Raw genomic sequence first — 22,687 nt, 5'->3', positions numbered from 1 at the left:
GATTCCGAGAACTGCACAGAGAGCCGAGACAGAACGCCAAAGAACGGAGGCTCATGCGCTCGGGACTTCCCTCAAAAGGAAATTCGGCGAGATCTCGAGTGTGAAAGGGTTCAGATCACGCGGTTTCACTCGCCTCCCGAAGAACGCGTGTGATATCGGCAGCTGCGGAGGTGCACAGACTCTCGGTATTCTTCCTCTCTGTCCATCGATGCCGTCCGAATGACTAAAAAATATGTTCTGAGCATACACCGAACTCCATGGAAACCCTAGGGAATTCTTGCAGAGAAACTTCACCTGGCGCTCCGCCGAGAAACACGAGCAAACAAACGAAAGCGAACTGCTACGTATTTGAATAGCTCTAGCAGACGCCTGGAAACCTGACAGCTTTCTTTTGCGTTCAGTCAAAGCGCTGTGAGGATTTTGTGATGAGGTTGCGTTGGAAATGTTTCCTTTCCTGTTCTGTTCCGGCTCTCGCCGCCAGCGGCATGCCGGCGCTGGTTCGCCATCGATTCCCCGCTTTTGTGTCGTTTTCAGACCTTCCCCCGCCCCCCCCCCCCCCCACCCTCCACACGAATTGTTGCTGCCTTCTTCCCTCCGGTGTGCACTGAGGTGTAAAAGCGCTCGTTGCAACGCGGAAGACGCGCGCACCGAAAGGCAACTGCATGCAGATCTTCCATGCGAGAAAACTCTCACAACTTTTCTGCGTACTGGGCGAGTCAAACCTTTTCCGCGATTTTAAGTGCACAGAAAAGAGCGGAGAGGCGTCAACGCGGCCAGTGTGACAGCCGTTTGCGCACTGAAGTGCAAGCGATCAAGTGGAAACGTCTTTCTCCCACGAGAGTCATGAGCAAGGAACGGGTCAGCGATACTCCGTAAACATAGACCTGAATTCTCGAGCTGTAGTTCTACACGCCTTTGCGAGACGCTGAACGCAGCCGTTGCATGCGCGCAAGGTGTCTCCTGAGCGCGCCCACATCTGCCGAGGCTCCGCTGGCTCGCGTCGACACCCTTTTGTATACACATATACACATTCATGTATAAATATGCGCATGCACTTATACATACAAATATATATTTATATATATATATATATATATATATGAGTGACATCGATGTGCAAAGGTGAGTCCGTGTCGCTCTTTTGGCCGTAGAAAGCCACGGGTGAATTGCTGGTTCGATCGAGCGATTCAAAAGGAGGTTTTTGTGTCGGCGCATGCACGGCGTGAAGTGCACTTTAGGTCTCGGCGCTCAAAGGAACTCGGCGGCTCGTGCATTCGCGTGCTCGCCCTCGTGAACACCGAAAGTCGGCATCCCAGCACTCTCGCTCTCTGCCTGCGGATCGCCGTAGTGCGCCTGACCGGTGTTCGGGCAGGCACCTTCCTTTCTTACGCGGTCTTCATCTGCCTTCTGCGCAGCCCTGAAAACAGAGGAAGGAACGGCGAGACAAACGACGCGCGACACATGAACCGAAAAGAAAGGATGAACTGAAGAGGAAAAGGCCCCATGGAGTGGCGTAGGGAGGGGCATCAGAGTCTCAGGAGCTGAAACGCGCGACACAGCGGAGCGCCTCGAGCCTCAAAGCATGGGAAGAAATGGACTTCCGTGTAGAGCCGCTCACTTGATGAAAGCGTCTTCCATCGTTCGAAGAGCATCAACTTTCTCGTCTTTGTGCTCCTTCTTGTGGTCAGCGGCTGCCTGCTGAAAGATTCTGCCCAGCTCCACGAGCGCCTCCGCGCGACGTCGGCGACAATCCAAGTCAACGCCCATGTCTTTGAAGGTCTAAAAAGGAGAAAAAAAGCAAAGCCTTCGAGAATGCAAAACCAAGCGGAACGTCCACACGAAAGGCTCTTCGGAAGGAAGCTCTCGTGGTGAGCCACAAACACGAGAACGACGCCTGCCTGGCGCGTCGGAAGGACAGCGAAGCCTTTTTCACCTCGGGCAGTCTGTGCCGAGGCACATCTATGCTTCTGGAGAGAGATGTCGACGCACGCATCCATGCATATATCGGCATGCATGGGAAGACACCTGAAACACGTGTGTACGTGTCCAAAAAGAGTCCCGAGTCACCACTCCGCAGCGTGCAATTAACCATTTGCACGCACCAAGGAGCCCAGGAAGACAGAGTAGAAAGCGGCCTACCTTCTTTGCCGCAGCCCGAACCGTTGTCTCGATATCCATCAAACAAATCTGTAACATCGTCTCCAAGATGAGAGGTAACGTTTCCTCGAATTGCTTCACCTGGAACACAGTGCGAAAAGAAAGAATCGCGCGACGTATCTGCAGTTCTTGTCTGGTTTCTCTCGGGTTCAGTTTACACGCAAAACCCGCACAACAATTTACAGATGTGGACGCATGTAAACGTATATGCTACGGTGGACAGGTGCGTCTGCTCAGAGGTGGACGCACATCTCCGTAAACCTTTGCAGGATTTCGGACACACCAAAAACACAGAAATAGCAACCGAGCGCTGCCCAGACTGTTCCGTGTGGATCGACGACAGACACAGAAGAAAGCCCTCCAAAAGCACTATGTGCGTGTAAGCCAAGAGGTCCACCATCATGCCAAGAACACTGCAGAGTCAGGAGAGAGCCTGCGACGCGTCGAAGTGTGTATCTACAGTCCGCGTCCACGCCTGCAGATGTCCCTTTTGACGTTTTTTTTTCGCGGTCTTACGTCTTCTGCGGAGGGTGCATCGTCTTTGGACTCCTCGTCCTCCTGGGCGGCGTCAGCAGCTGCAGCCGCAGGGTCTTCGCCCTTTTTACTCGCAGCCGCAGCTGCTGCGCGCATCTTCTTCTTCTTTTCCTTCTCCTTGGATCTCTGCTTCTTCACGGCTTTCTGCTGCATTTGCCGAGCCGCCAACGCCGCCTTGACCGCCGCGTTCGCGGTCTTCCAGCTGTTTCCCACGCTCCGACTGTGTGCCTGCATCTTGGCGTAGCGCCCGCCCAGACCGAGGAAAGTGTCGACCTTCCCCAGAAACTGCGCTGCGCTGTTTTCGTATGTCCAACCAATCGCCTCGACGATCGCGTCTCCAAACGACGACTGAACGACACAACCCCCGCAGAAAACGCGCTTTCCACAACTTCGAAACACGACACAAAAGAACAGCGGCCTACACTCACATAACAACATAACAAGAGGGATCTACTGGCCGGGGGCGACAATAGGCGACACACGCGCTCCGTCCGCAGATATACACATACACGTATACAAATATACACACACATACATATATGGAAGATCCGATCAGAACCTATGGAAACAGCGAGGTCTGTATGCACACTTGCGTGGAGTGATGAATCGGAACGGTTTGGGAAGAGCGGTGTGCGAGTGTGAGGGACGGCATTGTGGAAAGGGGAAAGCGCGGGGAGTACCTGACAGAGTTTCTCAGCTTCCAGGCGCATTTTCGATTTCCACTCCGCGACTTCGTTGCTGGCTGCGCTCGACGTTCCGGACTCCTTCGCAGTCGCCTCCACGAACGGCTCCACTCTGTCGCACAGCGAAAGCGCCAGCTGAACTTCGCGTTTCTGCTGCTCGAATGCAAACATCTCCTCGCTCACATTCTCCGGTTGCTGCACGCGCGGGCGGAAACAGACAAACGGTGGAACGACTCCAGACACACCACAAAGCGCGCATGACGCACTCAGGCAACGCCACCCCCCACGCGCGCAAAACGTAAACGTCTCGACAGACGCAGATTAAAATTGGGCAATTTGTGTACATACGGCGACACGGTCCAGCGCTGCGTCCAGAGAAAGGTCGAGAGAACGTGGAATGCGCAGGTTTCGCTGCGGGGAGGGGGAGTTCCTGGTGTTCGTTCGAAAACGCCCCACGCCGCAGAGATATAGAGCAAGACCTCCACGCGAACTCGTGCGGCGCGGCCGGGGAGTCTCTTTTGGGGTCCCCTCCCCTTTTTGTTTACCTTGCAGTCTTTGTCTACCATCTCGACAAACATGGCCATTTTCAGTTTTCCAATGTACGGTTCGAGTTCTTCGGAGCCGAAGAGCATCATGAAGAAGAGACCGCTGTCGATGAGAGGCATGTCCTGCGCCGCCTGAGAGCCGAGTTTGTCGTATTGAGCTCTGCGGTCTTCGTCGCCGAGAACTTGGTAGGCCTCGCCGACCTTCTGAAACTTGACCTTCGCCTCCGGGTCTTCGCGGTTCTTGTCCGGGTGGTACTTTCGTGCGAGTTTGTAGTACTGTCTCCGGATCTCGTCTTGCGTGGCATCTGTGGGGACTTCCAGGGCGTCGTACAACTCCCGGTCCACGACCTCTCGGGCTCCTCCTCCAGATGCCTCGCTCTTCGTCGGCGACGCCGAAGCAGAGGAGGCAGCCTTGAACGGATTCTCCTTTCCAATCACTTCTGCCGCCTCTTCCTGCAGCGAGTACCAGTTGTCCTTCCACGCCTGATCCGAGACACGCACGCAATTCACTCGCGTTCTGCAACTCGAAACGGCCACCTGGGACCGAACCCAAATCCGAATAGACATACATATATACACACATACATATATATATATATATATATATCGATATGCATATGTCTATATTACTATCTGCGCGAGTTGTGCATGCTTATAGGACATCGTCTTCTGGGGGTGAAACTCTTTGGGTTTCCATTCTCAGAGATTTGAAGCGCGTGACGGTAGAGAGAGGAAACGCGCCCGGCGCGTTTCCTCTCTCGACCGCGTCCCTTTTCTCGGTCTTTTCTGGGGCTTACCCGGGTTTTTTTGTCCCATTTTTTCCCTTGACTGCGTTCGTGGATGGCTTCTGGGGTATTGGCGAGGCCCCGCGCGACTTGGTATCCAGCGACGCAAACGCCAGTGACGGGAAGCGCCACGGCTGCAATGACGCCTGCGCCGACGCCCTTGAAGAATCCGCCGACGCCCTGCTGCGTCGCGCCGACTGCAGGCAGGACGAAAAGCGAGGCGGCGCCTGCGGCGACTCCTTTTCCCACCGACTTGAGCGCACTCGAGATTCCCGCGCCCGCATCTTTCGGCTTCCGAGTGGAGAAGAGACCGCCGAGGATCGTCCCCTCCGGGCTGTGGAGGCCGTCAGCGTCTGCAGGCGTGGTCACCGCCGCCGCGTCGCCGGGACGCACCGGCACCAACGCCCACGCTGGACACAAAAGAGAGGGGAGAAAACGCAAATCGAAGAGACAGAGACACACTCGAGTGCCTAGGATACTGAATAGGGCTCCAGGCACGAGACACACAGACAACCAAGTTCTGACACAATGCAGCGCAAAGGACCAAACGGAACGAGGCGGGAGAAAGCCGTGAACAACGGGAGCATGGAAGAGAAGAGGAGAGGACACGAGAGAGAGCGCGCGCAGGAGCGAAGTGCGGGAGAAACCGGGAAGGGAACGGGAAGAGAGGGGAACAGGAGCGCGACGAAACAGACTGAAGACGTTTAAAGGAAAACACGCGGATGAGAGAGGAAAAGAACGAGAGGGAGCAAAAGAAGGAGAATGAGGAAATGCAAGAGGAAGAGAGAGAGAGCAGCTGGAAGCGAACATTTTCGAGAGGTCTCTCATCCGCGTTCTCTTACACAGCATATCCGCGGAACTGGCTCTGGCGGGAGGGTCGGCGCCTTTGGTGATGAGGCGCATGAAGGAGCGAGAGCCTCGCTTGGGCGCGGGCTCGGGTTTCCCTTCGTCTTCTCGTTTTGTCGCGTTGTCTGACATGCTTGATTTCGTGCGTGTCTCCGACTCTGAACTGTCCTGGTAGCGGCCAGCGGCCTTGACGCGGGAAAGCGACGAGCGGCAACACCTCCAGTCTCTCTTTTCCTTCGAGGCACACGGCTCCTGACTCGCGGATTCACCCGGTCTTCTCTCCGCTCCTCCAGCTGGGCCGTGCAGCGAAGAAGCTGAGAAGGCTGATGTGGCAGAAACGCCGTGGGGCGCGTGCGCAGCTGAGACAGAAGCGCCGCCCGAGACAGGAGAGGCAGCAGGACGTTTCGCTCTCTCGGAGCAAGCAACTGGCCGTACAGGGACAGGATGATCGACGGTCTTGTTCGAAAAAAGGCGCATGATATACCCTCCTCTCAGGAAGGCACACACAGACCTGTGCTCGCGCTCAGAAAGCTGCTGGGGTAAGCGAGACAAATGCGCGGAGAACCTCCAGATCGCACGCGCGTGAGTCCTTGAGTCCCCCAGGAAATGGACAGAAGAGCTAAAAGCGGGAAGAGCGAGGGAGAGACGAGGCCCAGGAGGCAGGCTGGGGGGCGAGAAACCACACAGAGACGAAGCCAAGACGCCAAGGAGGGTCTGCGAGACGAAAGGCACTGCTGGTTTTTTTCCGCCTCGTGAAAACCGAAAAGTTTCTCTCCACTTTTTGCGTCAAACCAAACGGGGTAGTGTCAGGCGACGGGGGGGGGGGGGGGGGTTGGGGGGGGTCTGCCGAGGATAGCTTCTTTCCGCACGTAGAGCAGTCCGAGGCGGTCAAGACGACAGGGACGGCGAGGCGGCGAACCGAGACTTACACAGGCAGAACGGAAGAGGCACGGGCTTAGAGCGACTCGGCTTCCGAGGCACGTATATTTTGTCGCAACCAGTCGGGGAAAGGTTTTGAGGCACGGCTACACCGGCCAAGAACCTGGGAAGCGACCCTCGCGTGTCCACGTGCTTTGAACGGGAAAAATTCAACAGCGGCGGCGCTCGACGGCAAGACCCGAAAACCACGGAGTGGCCTTTCACTCTTTGAGATTTCTCGACGGCAAGCGCATCGTGATGCGTGCACACAAATTTGGGAAAACTCTAGAGACGGCAGAAAGGGAACAAAATGGGCATGCATGCGGGTTCGGCTCCCACGCAGCAGACGAAGGCACAAGACAAAAACGTTTCCGGGGAAGTCTTGCGGGTTTCCGCTAACTAAGGACAAGAGTCTTTGGCAAAGAAAACTTTGTGCGATGAGCCCGTAAGGAGAGGGACACGGCGCGCGAAAGTCGCCTCTCTTTGCTGGCGTGGCGCATATCCGCAAGCGATGAGAACCACGAAACCCGAAGGAGCGTCGCAACAACTTCGCCGCCAAGGCAGTTCGTTACCAGGGGAGAGGAGAGACGACGTTTTGGAAAGAGGGAAAAAACAAAACGTCACGCAGGAGCCTGGCTGTGAGTGCGTGCGCGTTGTGCAAGAAAACCTAAGAAGCGGGGATAGCGCCTCGGGAGAAAAAGCTGGAAAGGCGGGGGAACGTTTCTCTTTTCTCCCTATAGAGACGGGAGACGAAGAAGGGAAAAGAGTTCTCTTCCGCTTTCTCTGCGAGACACAGAAAACCCGCGGAAACATTGCACAGCGGCGGCTTCCGTTTCACAGCCCCCCCCCTCGCTTCTTTTTGATGCGCAGCGGTGTGCGCATGTTCCAAAGATGCAAAGGAGCGGCAGCCGGCGGCGCTGTTTCCCTTTTCCCCGCGAAAAGCCCGCTCCGACTTTCTGCCTTGCTTCGCAATTCCGACTCCGCAGAAAGTCTAGAAAGTCGACTACCACGCACTCCGTGGCGTAGGAAGAAAAACAGGTCGGAAGAGTGGCCGATGGCCCGCCGCTCCCCGGCCGGCTCGCGAGATGTTCCTGCTCCGGGTCCGTACCGGTCGTTCCTTCTTTCGATGGAAAGTTCCTCGAGACTGAACGACGAACACAGCGCGCAAACTGTCTTGCACAGAACTCCTTCCGGTCGACCGTTTTAACTCCCGTCCTCGAGTCTTTAACGCGACTCGAGAGAGCCGCGTTCTGACGCGGGGCACGGAGGGGTTCAGCGCAGCGGCGCGCGCGGGTGAAAAGGCAGCATAGAGACAGAGAGAAATCCGAAAAGTGGAGAACGCTAAAGAATCTTGCAGACGCATCGCATATATGCACACCAATGGTTACCACTTGAAAGCAAGAGTCACGCTGATCGCCAGCCATCCGCCTAGCGACTCCTTTACCGGCGAAAACGCACTACTGTAGAAGGGGGTTTCCCTAGTGCAAGAGGGTCCACGAAAGTGTGCGGTCGAGAAACCGGGCAAAAATCCACTTGGTTCTCGAAACGGTTCTCCTGCTGCTCCTTAAGCCTAACCGCCTTCCCTCGGCCGGCGGAGCAGAAAACGGGTGTACGGAGGTTGTTCCAATCTGCCGTGTGTCCGGGCGATTCAACACTGAACAAAAACGCGATTCTTCGCCAACGGCGTCTGGGCGAGCTTTCCAGGGTTCCTTCAGGACCAGGGAACTCTCTATGAGCGCCTGAGGGTGTGAGAACTGCGATAGGAAGTGACTGCGATTTTTTTCGAGGAGGCGTGCGTTTCGCGTGTCCAACCCGTGTCGCGCATTCACTACGTTGCTTCAGTTTCGAGCAGCTGCGGCGATGTGCGTTTCCGTTGACATCGCGCATGTAGAGTGACTGGAAACGGTAGAAAAGCACAGAGGAGCCTCAAACCGCGTCGTCTGCCGCTGCAGAACGCTCGCTTGTCTCGAGCCGGCGCACGACCCTCAAAAAGCTTGCTGCGGCGAACTTCCCGTGCGTGCGACAAGCGAAAACGAACAAAGGCGCTCGCTGAGGCAGCAGTCGCGCGCGAGTGGAGCGCGCTGTTCGTTTTCAGGGGGAAACCGAATCGGACAAGAATCGAGTTCCTGTTCAGGGTGTTCCTTTTGCTTGGCTTGTCAGAGAAACTGCGGTATTTTTCCCCATCTTTTTTCCCCCTGCGTGCCTCCAACGTGTTTCTCTCCTCCTTGCTTATCTAGTCGTTCCCTTCTTCCTCACCGTCCACGCCGTCCTTCGATCTCTGCATGTCCTATCCGTTCGTGCGTTTCGGTTTTTGTCTTCTCCACCCACAGGTGTCAGGCGCCGGAGCAACAAGAATAAACACCCAAAATCTGCCCGGACTGATCTGCGTCTGCCGTACCGGTATAGCCGTAGTCGTGAGAATTTGGTAGGTCTGACGGGGCTTCCCGCTGTGCTGTCTGGGGCTCTTACCCACGTCGCCGTCTCCTGTTTTGGAAATTCCCTTCAAAGAAGAGTGGACGGAACTCGCAGCGTCTAGACTCGTGCTGTTTTCGCCGCTTTCTCCCGCCGCGTTTTCCTTCCGAAACTTGCCGGTGTTCCGCGATCTCGTTCTTTTGAACTGCTGTCTTCCTTCGCTCGGTATCTCCACGGCCTCTCCGCAGCGGAATCAATCTTCCTGTCCCTTGCTTACTTTTTGTTTTTCCTCCGCCACCTATACCTTTTTTTCGATGCTCCGTTCCTTCGCAACCTTCGGAACGCGCCTCTCTGCGAACCAGCCTCGGTTCTCCTGTAAGAGAGAGCCGATGCTGTTGCGGTCGTCCTTGTCCTGATCCGGCCCGCCTTTCGAATTCGTTCGTCCCCTCCCTTTTCAGCACAACTCAGCCTCCTGATTCTTCGTCTGTGTCGACCAGACGGCAGAATCGGAGCCGTGACGGGGTGTATGTACACTGGAAGGCAGGGAGCCGTGTGTCTCTCCATCCACAGTGTGCTACCGGAAAAAGCACTCCGCCTTTTGTTCCCGCTCTTTTTAGGGGAACAAACGCAACACGCGAGACTTCCCCTTTCGCTCTTCTGTTGTTTACCCTCTCGCGGGTCTTCTGTTTCTTTCCTCGGCTTCCTGCATTCCCTATGCGCCGCTGACACAACATCTGACGCACGACCCGTCGAAACCGTTTCCGCTTCGTGCGTCTCCGCTCAGGGCACCTCTCAAAAACTTCTCCACTGTGAGCGGCGCGGCACCCTTCTGCCTCGATTCTTTGATCCCCTCACTGTCCTCTTTCTCCGACGCTTCTCTGCTCTTGTTGCCATTCCTTGTCGCTTCTGGCCCTACGCGCAGCCCAGGCTCTCTGCGAAAAAAGATGGCATCCCCCACTGCTCCTTCCGAGGCTGCCGGGGGCAGCTCTGTGGTTGGCCCGCCTCCAGTCTTGTGCATTTTCCCTTACCGCGACCCCAACTTGCCCCTTACTCGCCGCCACAAAATCATCCTCATGAAGCGGAGAGTGCGGCTGCAGCAGGAGGCGCTTCTGCTAGACCGACAGAGAAAGGAACCAGCGGCTGGATCGGCAAACAGCTCGGGACAAGACGCCACAGCCAAGGGGGATACCCAGAAGCTGTACCTCGCTTCTCCGCTCACCGGCTTTGAAGTAAACTGGATCATGGACGACGCAAACCTCGAGAGGTAGGCAAAAAATGCATGGCCAAGGCTTCACATCCCCCCGGGTACATACATATATGTACAAATATGTATACAGACATACGTACGCATGCATATATATATATATATATATATATTTGAAAATATGCGTATACAGGAAAACAGATGCATATATATGCATATGTACATATATATATATATATATATATATATATATATATGTTGTGGGTGCAGCACGTGTGCCGTGTATTCTCTGTTGTCTTTTCGTTCTCTTTTTTCTGTATTTCTCGTGTGTTATATGGTTTGTCGTTTGCTCTTTACCTGGCTGTCCTTTCCTTCGCGTAGATTTCTGCAGGCTCGCGAGTGGCACGTGGCAAAGGCCTTTGGGTTGTTGATGGAGACAGTCAAGTTTCGGCGCGAGTGCAGGCCCGAGCGCGTGAAACCGAAGGAGGTGATGCAGGCGAACCAGGCGGGCATCATGTACCGCAGGGGATACGATAAGAAGGGACACCCTATTCTGTACATGAGGTGAGGAGGCATTTACCGGCAGACGCAGAGAGGCGGCTGGAATATACAGAGCGTTACGAGACTGCGTCTCTTACGTCTTTCTCCATTCTCACTTCTTCGATTCGCTGCGACGTTCCGCACGAGCCGCTTGGCACTCGAGGCGACTGGCGCTCTAGTCCGCCCCCCGGAAGACCAGGAGGGGCATGTGCTGGAAAGCGACGGAACGCGCTCGCGTTCCGTCGCTTTCTCCTTGGTGCTTCTTTTGAGGAAAATGCGCTGCTCATTTGTCTGCTCTTTCGCCAGGCCAGGACAGAACAAACTCGACGCCGACCCGGACAGCTCCATCAAACTCCTCGTGTACATGCTGGAGCGCGCTGTGCAGTCCATGAAGCGCCAGGAGGGAGTCAACGGAATCACCTTCATTGTCGATTACAATGGATACACAAACGCGAACCAACCTCCCCTCGCGGTCGCTCTTCGCTTCGTGGACATCTTCCAAAACTTCTACCCCGAAAGGCTGGCGGCGGCCTTCGTCATCGACACTCCGTGGTACTTCTCTGTACGTCATCGATACCAGCACACGTGCCATACTTGCTCATGCGCAGACACATGCTCCTGTATACGGAGAGACACGGAGAGGCTTTGTTTCTCGCGCGAATTCGAACGTAAAAAGATCTTCACAATGACCTGTGCAGGCACGCGCGCTTCGCTGTGCCCGCGTGATGACGGGGTGGAAAACCGCTGTATCTGTTCTCCGCGTTTCCGCGTTTCAGAAGCCTTCCAATATCCTTTTTCATTTAGGGCTCCAGACGACGGACACACATGCATCCGCACATACAGACAACTGCATTTCCCTAGGGAAACACAAAGGCTGCATGTAATTTTGGAAACGTACATTGCTATATATATATATATATATACATATCGACGTATATGTATAGGAATATGTTTGTGGAGCGTTTTGTTTCTGCGACTGTTTCAACGCCATGCCTCGTATTTCCGCCTCGTTGTTGTCCTCGTCTCTGATCTTTCGCGCCCTGCCTGTCGGGGTCTTGCATCTGCTTCTCAGACTTTCTGGAACTGCTTGGTGCCGTTCTTGCCGAACCGAACAACGAGCAAGATCCACTACTGCTCGACAAGCGACTCGAAGTCGCTTGATCCTCTCTTTGATCAGGTACTCTAGTGAAACGTCTCTTTTTTTGGCCTGTCTTCCTCGCGCCTTTTGCTCTGCCTCGTCTCTCTGTGTGCATGCTCATTCTCTTTCCTGATGTCGTCGCTTCAGTAGCTTCTACCTGTTTCCGCTCTTCCTCTCTGTCTAGACACGGCAAGCAGCCCTGTCTTCATTCCACATTCGTTCTGGGTACTTGCGCGTTGAAGGGCGCGCGAAGCCGTCCATGTGTACCCAGCCTAGTTGAAAGGCGCGAGAGGGAAAGACACACACATACACACACACGCAAGGAGCTTGCTTCTCGCTGGCCATCTGAAACTACTTCAGGATGTGGACGGAGATCGCCTAGCTTTGTTGGAACGGAGTGTCAGGAGATCGTGTGAGGTGTGTCTTTAAATGCCCCTGCCTCCGTGTTTGTGCGAGGGAAACAGTCTCCTTTTTTCGATCCGTGCCTACTCACGTCTACCGAAGGATGCAGGAAAGTGTATGCAACGTGTATGTGGTGTGTAAGCGACTATCTCTTTTTTTTCTGTGGCTTTCCGTGTCCGCCCTCCCGCGTGGGTTGTCTCTCCTAGGTTCCCGTGGAATGCATCGAATCGTGGATTCCTGGCGGAAAGGCAACCGACGTCTACGATCATGGCACGTATTGGGCTGCGGAGGCGAAGCAGTTTGAGACCTATATGAAATTTCTGCAAGAAGAGTTTATCGGGAAAACGCAGCAGCAGCGAATGGCGGAGGCGCGCGCCTTCCAAGAGGCCCAGGCCGCAGGGAAGCAAGGCGACGAAGCCGTCGAGGCTGCGAAGGCGGCGGGGAAAGAAGACAAGAAGGGTGCGGGCGGAGCTGGCGTAAGGCGGGGCGACTCGGACACGTTGCTGGAGAAGGAAGAGGGGGAGGAGGACGTTCAGGACGAGGAGGACGAGGAGTCAAACGCAGATCTCAATGAAGACGAAGAGAAACGGCGGATGCTGCAAGAAGCGCTCAAGAAAGAACAGGCGGGAAGTGTCCAGGCGTGAGCCGACCTCGCTGCAGGAACACAACGCAGCGAAGGCGTAGAGAGGGAGACAGAAGAAGGGAGAACCGAGAGTCGAATGCAGGGAAGGAAGGTTCCCGACAGAGGAGAGGCAGAAGGGAAAACACAGACAAGTAGAATGACGTGTCTCACAACGGAGGGGGACATGCGAAAGAACAAACGGCAGGCGCGTTCCTCTCAGATGAGGTGAAGCCGCACGAGAGGAGCAGGGCGGGTTTGTCGAAAGAGGTGAAACGGGAAAGAGGAATCCGGCAGCAGAATCGTGCCTCACCGAGTCCGAGAAGAAGCGGCAAGGCTGGAAGAGCCGCGACGGTGGATCAGAGAGAGAAGCACAAGGTGGTGTCATGCGAAAGAGAATGGCGTCGGCCATGTGCAGAAAACAAGCATGGGGGCCCGTTCGGAACAAGGCGAAAGGGGCGAAAGGGGACGTTGTCGATGTGTCCGTGGGTGTTTCATTTTGTTTTCTCTCCATTTTATCGCCTCGTCTGCGAAAACGTAGACCTTGCCCTTGGTCTATCGATCTTTACCGGCTTGTCGCTCTCGGCACTGGCATGGGAGATTTTGTGCGTTCGCTCCCGTTTACCGTCCCTGTTCATTCAATTTGAGTTAAAACCGAGTGAACATGCAGGGTAAAGCGATACGCGGACCACGCGCGACACCTGCCTCATTTCGCTCGTTTCCTCCACGAAACAAAAAAGATATCTTGTCCATTTCAGGGAGGTACGCGAAAAGGACCCGACAAAACGCGGAACACTTGTGCTAACTCTAGTTCCTATCTCTTTTACTGAGGTGTATGAATGTCCAGGCCTCGAATCATCTGCACACACGATAAAGAAGCGATTCTATTGTCTTCTAGCACGCGCATGTTCGCACAGTTGAGCGACAGGCGAGGAATGAACCGATAGAGTAAAAGAAAACCTCTCTTCTCTGTTTCTGATGCACACACCCGGGTGTCGAAAGAGGACGAAGAAAAGTGTTCAACCCGGCGCCCCGTAGCCCGCTTCCTCAGGTGAATGCTACACAGAGCAAGTGCCGAGCGATCTCCCGTACTGGCATGAATGTGGTACTGCCTCGGTGAGAAACATTGCAAACACCCGGAGAAATGCAGTGGGAAGTGCGCCAGTAGTTCTAGAGAGCAGTTTTCGAAGGCTGGGCTTGGATCGCCAAGGCGCCACGCAGTGGACGCATCCTGTTGTGAAGCAGCATACCTGGTCTTCGTTCTTTTCACATTTGACGTGTGTCGAGATGCGGCAAGGTGTCTCCTGGTAACTTTGTCGAATTTGAGTCACCACTGAATGCACTCGCTATGTTTCTCTGGACTGCCACAGTCAACTCTTTTTCCCGCCTAGTGCAAGGTGACGAAAGAGTCGCAACAAACGTAAAACACTGCCAGCTGTCTTAAGCCGTAGCGTGAGCTGGCCAAGGACAGTCAGGATCACGCATGCACGTGTCTACATTGCGTAACGGGTCCTGTTGAACTAGTTGACGCCCCCTACCACAGGGAGATTGTTCCGCATCCTCTAGGAGTCCGAATCTGGACGTTGTATTGTCACCGTGGCGGAGGCGCAGTTGCCAAGAGAAGGGAACTGAAACGATTGCAAGATGTAGACACTTCATTACTAGAGAGTAAGGTCCGGCAGCGTCCTGTGGAGGGCCAGATGCGAATGTGGTGTACTTTGGATCGTTTTCTTGACACATGAAGAATGTGATTCGGTCAGCGAAAACGCAATCGGCTGGTTGCCCAGGTGACGTCTTTCAGTCCCCCTGTATGGTAGTACACGGTTGTATCGTGTATCTCAGAGTGCAAGAGATATACACTCACAAACCGTCGCTTTTCTGAGGCCACGGCTCTTGACTGTAACGAAACGAATACGAAGTGAAACTTCCTTTGGCTTTTTCTTCGGTGCAGTTACGCGTTTTGACGTACGGTGGTGCTTCCTGCGCAACGATGTCCTTGTCGCCTTGAGGCTCTGGCTCGCGGTAAGCCATCTCCTTCTGTAGCTTCCCAACTTCTGTTGTCACGTCCAAAGTCCACGGATGACAGCATCTGATATATGCTGGGCTATCTTCCTTCTCTCGTGTGGCAGTCGGTGCCGTACTGCCCGCGGGATGCGGAATGACTCTCGAACCCTGCATCGTACTGCATGTGACCCGAATGCCCCCCACGCGCCCACTGCAACTACACCCGGTGCACCACTTGCGTACCGAGTTCCATCTTTCCGCCTGCACTGCAGCTTGGAACCCGTTCAGGCGACCTTTGAGGAACATGAGTCCCGTACCCGGAAGCCCCAAGAACATCGGAAAACCCCCCGGTTCCACGACAAAGTGCTTAGTGAATTGGTTCAAGAGACACGCCCAGCCTTCTGGGCCGACAGTGAAGGAGGCTTTGAAGGCTGGCGACGGTTCGTGTCTCGTTTTCGACCTTGTGCGACGGACAACGCTGCAAATTCCAAACATGATCCGGAGCTGGATTCAGTGTCTTGCCAGGCTTTGAGGACACACTTCTCTACTGTGCTGGGGAGCTTCATAGTCCACAATACCTACCCTTGACTTTAATGGAGATAAAGGCCGTCCTTTCCCACCTCTGCTTACGAGGGGTGGTACAAACAGCAAAGTCCGAGAGCGGGTCATCCGGCTACAGGCTACATCCTCCGGTGTACGTACAGCTCGCAGGAGCCTCATATAAAAGATCCATATTCGTTCGGCGCGGTCATTCGTGTCATTGCAGTCTCTTTCTGCTATGGTCCGTTCTGGACAAAAGGAGCCGTCGACTCCAATGAGCAAGATTGTCTCAAATCTTCCAAGCCTCTTTCTCACCCGTCGGTTTGTTCCGCGTACCGTTTAGCAGCTTCTTCGTTGCCCCCCTCTGCCACCTTGGCCCTAGCCGTTACGCGGTGGACACCGCGCATGCAGCCGGCCTCTTGCAACTCTTTCCACGGTTCTTTGTTTCCGTGAGTTCCTCACTCTGTCGCGTCCTCTCTCTTAGTGGTCTTTTCATCTGCTTCCCCACAAAGCACCTGGCGTTCTCAGCTCTACGGGGTTGCTCCGTTCCGGTGTAGAAGAGTGGCGTGTGACGGCGTTCGCGCTTGCCTACCTGCTATTTTTCCGTCGACGGCCTTCCTTTTGGCTGCAAGAGGCACGCCACTGATTCTACCTCTCGGGTATCAAACGGATTTCGTAGGCAAAACCATTTCCTCGCTTTTCTGTGGGGGCGCGTTTTACCTGTTCGTGTCTTTTGTGCATGCCCAAGAACACGCAGCAAGTCTGTCACGCCACGAGTCCAGGAGCCAACGCGGACAGTGAGCCCCAAGGTGGCACACATGTCACGAGGCGGTAAAATCGTTCTGGAGTGCACTAATGATATCGAACTCTCTCTATAGTTCCATTTCTCCTCGTGCATGGCTACTCGTCTTCCGCTTTTTTTTCCTGGGCTCGGGCAGGGATTCCGTGATTGAGAGGCCACGTCGCAGTACATATCTGCGCGTGTCTCAGGTCTTTTGCCCAGTTGATGCTGTTTCCGGAACACGAGATCTTCGAATTGCCGAGGTAAACTTTGGGGGGAAGCAGAGAAGTGGAGACGCGAAAACCCTGCACTTCTCCCGCCCCGGGCAGCGGCGCTTTCGTGAGTTTCAAAACAAGTGGTGCTCCGCGCGCAACGAAAACCGGAGAGCGAAGGCAAGGCGCATGATTAGCGAGAAAAAGCGGAGTGGCAGGAGTGCGACTGGAGACCGCTTTTCCTTTTTACAGCCTTGCCACATTCCGGGTGGCGGTCTAGCGCGTTTCTCTCCACTGTCAGCCGCGATGTCTCTTCCGCGCCCCCCTTCTGGGGCTCCTCTCTGAAGACCTCTACTGCCAGAGACGCCATTCGCCTTTACCTTGCTTCGTTGATCGACGGAAGACCCATTCGACTCGTGTCTCCTCTGTGGCGACTCCACTGCGAGTGTTCCCTGCCGTCTCACTGCGCTTCCCGTTCGTGCCTCCTCTGTGCGTCCGATTCCTCCGCTTTCCCAGTGCTCTTCGTTCGGCCTACCTGCTTCTCGGCTTCCACAATCTTTCCAAGATGGCGCCGGCGTGGCCCATCCACGTTTCACGCACTCCAGTCCCTGCCCCTGTGCCTGAGCCTGCGTCTCCGAAGGACCACGGGGTGTCGGCGAACAGAGGCGGGGCGTCTTCCTTTGGGGATGCTCCCGTCACCACATCGTGTCCTCACTGCCACAAAGCAATCACCACAACGATCTCCTACAGGCACTCTTGCGTCGGAGTCACAATCTGCCTCTTGACGGCTCTGCTGCTCGGTTGGTACGCCTTCTGCCTCGTCCCCTTTCTCTGGCTAGGCCTCAAGGTAAGCTCGAACAGGAAAGATGGAAAGCCAGAGAGGGTGTAGACGCGGAGGAGAACGGCAAAGCGCATCGGGAAGAGAAAACAAGGGAGGAATACACCTCAAAAAGAAGGAAACGACGACTCGAGGAACGTAGAGCAGACACGAAGGAGCACGGGCAAGGCCTGTCACGAAAGCGACGCGGCGGTCACCAAGGGGGGGGGAGGGGACGCCTCTCAGTGTCGCCGTTTCTCTTCTGTGACAAATGGGTCTGAGACAGGCAAAGAGGACAGACGAAGCCAACGAAAGCGACAGAACGCGAGGGCGGGCGATTCCAGCAAAAAACCGGTGGTTTGTTAGTATTTATGTCATCACCATGTTAATGAAATATCAGTAACGATGAAAGTTATTTGATTAACATAACAACATAGAAGCTTAGATCTGTTTCCGGTGCTTCCTCTCCGTTTTTCCCCTCGCCGTGTTCTCCCCTCTGCAGGTGCCTTGTTTGCCTGTAGAGAAGACCCACGAACCCGCTGGTTCGTTTCGTTCTGCCGTCTTTCCCCAGGGGCGTTTGTCCTTTCTCTTTCGCGTTTCTCAGGATGCAGTCCATACGTGCCCGTCATGCAGAAACTTGATTCACCGGCACTCACGGATCCACATCCCGGTTTCTTCCCTCCGGGATGAGGTCGTGACCGTCAAGTGCGGCAGCTGTGCCGTGGTCCTCTCTCGTCGCTACTTCCTTCTTTTCTCCGTGATTCTGTTTCTTATTCTCCTCTTTTACGTCTTGCGTGCTGGGTGGCTCGGCAGCGCCTTGGACGTCATCCCTAAAGGTAAGGAGAGGCACCGAGTCCCCGCTTCATTTCCTCTCTCCAGTGATCGTTGCTTCTGTGCATTGTCTGGGCCTTGCTCTTCCCCGTCCCTTTCCTCCCTCGTTTCCTTACTCCAGTCTCCTTTCTTTGTCGCCCCGCTGTGTTTCTTCTCTGCCTTTGTCGTGTCTTTTTTCTCCTGCCTAAACTGGGTCCAAGACCGCGGGTTCCCTCAGAGATGTGTGCGAACTCTCGCAGGGGTGTACGCCGTCACTCTGTTTCAGTGTAAGGATCGGGGATGACGGGAAGCGTAAAGCCGCTTGTTTTCCACGCTAAAAGGCACTGTCCGCGGTTCCAACGTCAAGGGTCCATTTCTGCTCTTCTGGCCCCCCTTCAGGTCCCCTGATCGCGTCCTCGTGGCGAGACTTTTATCAAGAATGCGGGCAGAGGAGTCAACTGGGGAATCCGCTCTCAGCTGCCGGGAACTTCCGCGAGCACTTTTTGGGGAAGACAGTGAAGTGGGAAGGTCTCGTCAAGCAAGTTAAAGAAGGAACCTTCAGCTCAAACTTCCTCTTCCTGGCGATGTACCCCACGATGACAAATGAAGGTCGCGGCAACGTGGACAGCCGCAGCGCCGGCAGTCTGGGCTCCGCAGGCCGAGGCAACTCGAGCTTGGCTTCGCTCTTGTTTGGAGACGAGGGCGAAGAGGGCGGCGAGATGGGAGACAAAGGAACGGGACGGGGCAAAGGGGACGGCGAACAGGCGGGCCAGCGGCAAGAGGAGGAAGCGGATCTCCTTTCGTTGGACGAGGAAAACCGAGGCATGCAGGGAGATGGAGCTGACCTCGCTCTTGCCTTCAGTGAAGATCTGAACGGCAAGGTCGCGCAACTCGTGCCAGGAGATAAAGTCGCCTTCGAGGCCACTCTCGTCGAGCTAGGAAGAAGGCAAGTGATTCAAAGTGCTTTCGTGCGCGGTGTCCGTCTCAAGGACTGGGTTTTTGCTAGGCTTTATTTTTCACTTTCAAGGTCTTTCTCTGCGTGTCTCCTTTTTGCTTCACTCTTTTCCACTCTGTTCTCATTCCTAAGTCGAGGCGGTGGCGAAGCCGTCTCTTTTCTCGTGGTCCCCGATCGGTCTCTCGCAGAACCCCCCCCTATCTGTCTCTGACTTCATCACGCGCTTTCTCTCCTGCTCGGCTACTCTCTTCCTTTTGTCGGTCCGTCTTGCGGTGCGCGTCGTCTCTCCGCTGTGTCTCCTCGTTTCTCCCCTGGACGTCTGTGGTGTGTGTCGCCTTCGTTTTTCTTCAGAGGCAGGCCGTCCCTGGGGCGTCTGTGGGCGGTGGCGGTCGTGGAGACGTGGGAAGACAGGAAGAAGCGACTGCGCGAGAAGGCTGAAGAGGAGAGCAATTTCTTCCAGCACTTGTTCCCATCCTTCGCGTCCCCGTTCGGGGGCTTCAGTCCGCTGTCGCTGATGGGCTCGCTGGGCGGTCGCGGCGTCATCGTGGTGCGCCGGCGGATCATCACTTCCGACAGTCCCTCGCCGTTTTCCTCGGTCGGCCCAGTGTGGCAGTCTGCGGGAAGCTTGGAGAACGACGCAGGCGAAGGCGTGGTTCGTGTCGTCAGCATGGCTGGGACGGCCGGGCGGTCGGGAGAGGCGCACGAAGGCGCGGAGACGCACAACCGCAAACCAACGGGGAGCGAAGGCGCTGCGGCTTCAGAAGCCGCGCCCGGAGAGACGGGAAGCAACCCGGGGGAAGGGTCTTTCGCGATGAAACTGGCTCAGCGAGCTCCCACGCTCTTTGGTGGATTGGTGGATGCGTCGGCGGGCCAGGACGCACAGCCCTGGGAGACGCTCTTGCAGCAGCTTCGCGAGAAGACAGAGGGGAAGGACAGTGGCGGAGGGGTGTTTGCGTCGCTGCATTTGGACGGAGAGGAGGACGACCTCGATCATCTCCAGAACGACGCAGACTCCGACCTGGCGAAACGCTTGGACAGCGACACGATCTGGAGAGGCGCCTGGGACGAAGACCACGACATCGACGTCGAGGAAGGATTCAAGCACGAGACACCAGGCGCGGCGCCAGAGGAAACGAAGCCGACGCAGGCGTCGAAAACGCCCGAAGCGAAGACCCCTCAGGGCAAAGTGTTCTCTGTCGGGAAGCCGCAGACGCAAGAGGCTGCGCGTGGTGGACAGACGAAGGGTGTCGGCAAGGCGGAGAAAGTCGGGAAAAAACCGGAAACGAGAGCAGCGAGTCGCGGAGAAGCCTCCGGCCAGAAGGCGAAGCGGGGAGCGAAAACAAACCAGAACGCACAGACACGCAACACTGGGAAGCCGCATTCAAAAAAGCGGGCACCGCCAAGTTCTCCTCCTTCTCCTGTGCCTCCGCCTGCGCGTCAAGCTGCTCCGTCGCGTGAGGCGCCTTCGGAGAAGGGGCCGAAAGAGCAGGAAAAGGCCCACGGACAGCAGCCCGCTTCAGCCCGGTCAGAGGGCGAGGCTGAAGCAGGGAGAGGAGTTTCCCTTCCCCCTTCTTCGTAGGCTAGCCAAGGACAGCCGGATCCGCCTGCGCGTGCCCAGGCTGCAGGCTCGGGACTGGCGTAGGCGCGCCAGGACGCGCGGCGAAGAGACACCGTTTTCTCTCTTTTGTGTGTGTCAAGTGAAGTCGAGAGTCCATTGACATCATCTGAAGACCGAGTCTTTCCTCCGAAATAACCGTTTGCTTCTTTTTCTTGTCTAGACAGCTCTCGCTTTTTTGCGTCCTCGCCGTGTGTGTCTTCCGAGGGGCTGCCTGCTGAGTGTCTCGCGTCTTCTCGTCTTTCTGCGTGTTGAGGCTGCAGTGTGACAGCGGAGTTTCGGGCCTGCGGTATTGCGGATTTTTTGGAACAGCGCTCGGAAAAGAGAGACGGGGGCAGAGTGCAGGACGGAGAGGCGCGTTTTCTGTCCTTGTTGCCGCCCATGCTCTCAACGCGTTCTCCTATACCCGAAGTGTTTTTTGTGGGAAGGATTGACGGGCGTTGTAGAACTGCCGTTCCTAGAACAGTTGTTGCCTACCCGCTTTTCTCACCAGGAAGGAATGATCCCACGTAGAGTGTAGAACTTCTTCCGTTGACTGCGTACAGTAGTGCTTGAACGTCAATCGGCTGTCTGTGCCTCTCGGCGGTAACTGCAGGCTTCCAGGTTCCGGTCGGGAGACGCTCATTCCCGGGTTTGATGTCGCGTTCCTTTGTCGTTCTGTGTGCGCGGCAGACGTTTTTCTTGTGTTTTTTTTTCTGGTGGGAGCGGAGACGCACAGGAGCCCAGCGGATCGGAGACGGAACGACGAAATACAGCAAGAGTGTGAAAGGAAAAACCCTTTGACGCTTTACTGGAATTTGAAATAGACCGGACCTGCGATAGATAAACATGTCTTGGATGAGTGTATAACAACGACAAGAAACCGGAGCGACAAACAAGGGTGGACACCAAGCTGAACAAAGTCCACGTGCATTTGTCGAGACGAGGAAAGGAAAATAAGGGAGAAACATGGAAAAGAGGAGAGGGAGGACACCCGAGAAGGAGCGGAAAAGCAACGTCGTCCAGTGCAAAATGAGAGGAAGGCAGAGAGCAGAGCCTGAGTAGACGGCCTTCTCTGTGAGGCCCCCGCCGTTGCCTTCTCTTGGAAGGCGACTGGAGATGATGGCAGTGCACCGCGCTGAAGGAAAAAGAGCGTCTTTTCCTTTCTGTAGCGAACCTTGTTCTCAGTTCATTTACGCCCAAGCAGCGACGTGCATGTATGTGTGCTGATCAGTGCATAAACAGCGCGATCCGTGTGGCTGCTCACCAACCACGAGAGTTTCTTTCCCACTCTTCAGTGAGATTTCAATTTTTCTACCCGGGCCAGTGCCCTTACCGACGTGGCTACACAGAGGCATTGTGTGCTCATTTGCATCTCCTAGTCTCATCTCTTCCATTCCTCCCTTCGCCCTTAGGGCTTTTTCAGGCGCCCTGACAAGGCTAGGCAGACACACAACACTTCTCCAACAGGCTGGACGCAACGATGTTTTGCGAGGAATTCACGCTCCAGTGAACAACACAGACGACACCTGACAGCAGCGTTTCTGAGGAAGCAGAAATCACTTCGTTCACCATCGTCCGTTACGTCGGGATAGACTGTCTAAATTCGTTGTAGCACCAAGAATCATGAAGACGCTTCGTCGAATCAAGAGGCGCGACTGAGGCTGGGCCTTCCGAACCCAAAGTTCCGAAAGCGACTCGCTGGCGGGAGTTCTGTCGTTGTGGCAGTATGTGTCCGTGGCTCCTACAAACTGCCCCTTTTTCTGGGGACTACGATGATACTTGATTACCATACCATCTTTCCTCTGTTTGCATACATATAAATCAGTGGTGTCTGTGTGCCGCTTTCGAGTGAATGCTGACTAGGTCCTGCCGAATTCGAGAAAAACTCTACGAACACGTGGAGCCGGGGACTGACGCAATTTCCATTGTACTTCTTGGCATGTTTTCGTCCGTTTGAAAGCGTGAGCCTGGCGCCGCCACTGGTGTTAAACCTGCCGTACACTACACATCCATCGGCGCCGTACACGTCCTACCATCTTATCGTACACTGAACTTTGCTGAAAGCTTAAGCGTTTATTGAGAAACCAGCAAAGCTGTGTGGTCTCCCTGTCTGTACAGGGGAGAGAGTCAGGCAAACAGCCCTCCCTGCTTCGACCGCCGATTCCGGCGCGCAGCCACGCGCCAGTTT

The 22,687-nt window shown here is 55.3% G+C and overlaps 3 protein-coding genes across 3 annotated transcripts; 2 read left to right on the top strand and 1 right to left on the bottom strand.

Annotated features, from left to right (window-relative positions):
• Positions 1-1,248: 1,248 nt before the first annotated feature.
• On the bottom strand, positions 1,249-5,682 carry NCLIV_063240 (DnaJ homologue, related; the record flags this gene model as incomplete). Its single annotated transcript, XM_003885875.1, has 8 exons — positions 1,249-1,417; positions 1,619-1,779; positions 2,140-2,238; positions 2,674-3,039; positions 3,372-3,569; positions 3,920-4,402; positions 4,717-5,114; positions 5,547-5,682. 8 exons carry the CDS (start codon positions 5,680-5,682, stop codon positions 1,249-1,251), a joined length of 2,010 nt encoding a protein of 669 aa, XP_003885924.1.
• A 4,142-nt stretch (positions 5,683-9,824) lies between these two features.
• On the top strand, positions 9,825-12,808 carry NCLIV_063230 (hypothetical protein; the record flags this gene model as incomplete). Its single annotated transcript, XM_003885874.1, has 5 exons — positions 9,825-10,144; positions 10,466-10,648; positions 10,931-11,186; positions 11,697-11,801; positions 12,371-12,808. The coding sequence occupies 5 exons, from the start codon at positions 9,825-9,827 to the stop codon at positions 12,806-12,808; spliced, it is 1,302 nt and encodes a 433-aa protein (XP_003885923.1).
• A 4,077-nt stretch (positions 12,809-16,885) lies between these two features.
• Positions 16,886-20,481, top strand: NCLIV_063220 (conserved hypothetical protein; the record flags this gene model as incomplete). Its single annotated transcript, XM_003885873.1, has 4 exons — positions 16,886-17,167; positions 17,742-17,973; positions 18,347-18,974; positions 19,254-20,481. 4 exons carry the CDS (start codon positions 16,886-16,888, stop codon positions 20,479-20,481), a joined length of 2,370 nt encoding a protein of 789 aa, XP_003885922.1.
• Between the last annotated feature and the right edge of the window lie 2,206 nt (positions 20,482-22,687).

This window comes from Neospora caninum, chromosome XII, assembly GCF_000208865.1.
Source record: "Neospora caninum Liverpool complete genome, chromosome XII".
Lineage (NCBI taxonomy): Eukaryota > Apicomplexa > Conoidasida > Eucoccidiorida > Sarcocystidae > Neospora > Neospora caninum.
Note: the sequence above shows the minus strand (reverse complement) of the source record. Positions and strands in the feature narration are given on the sequence as shown.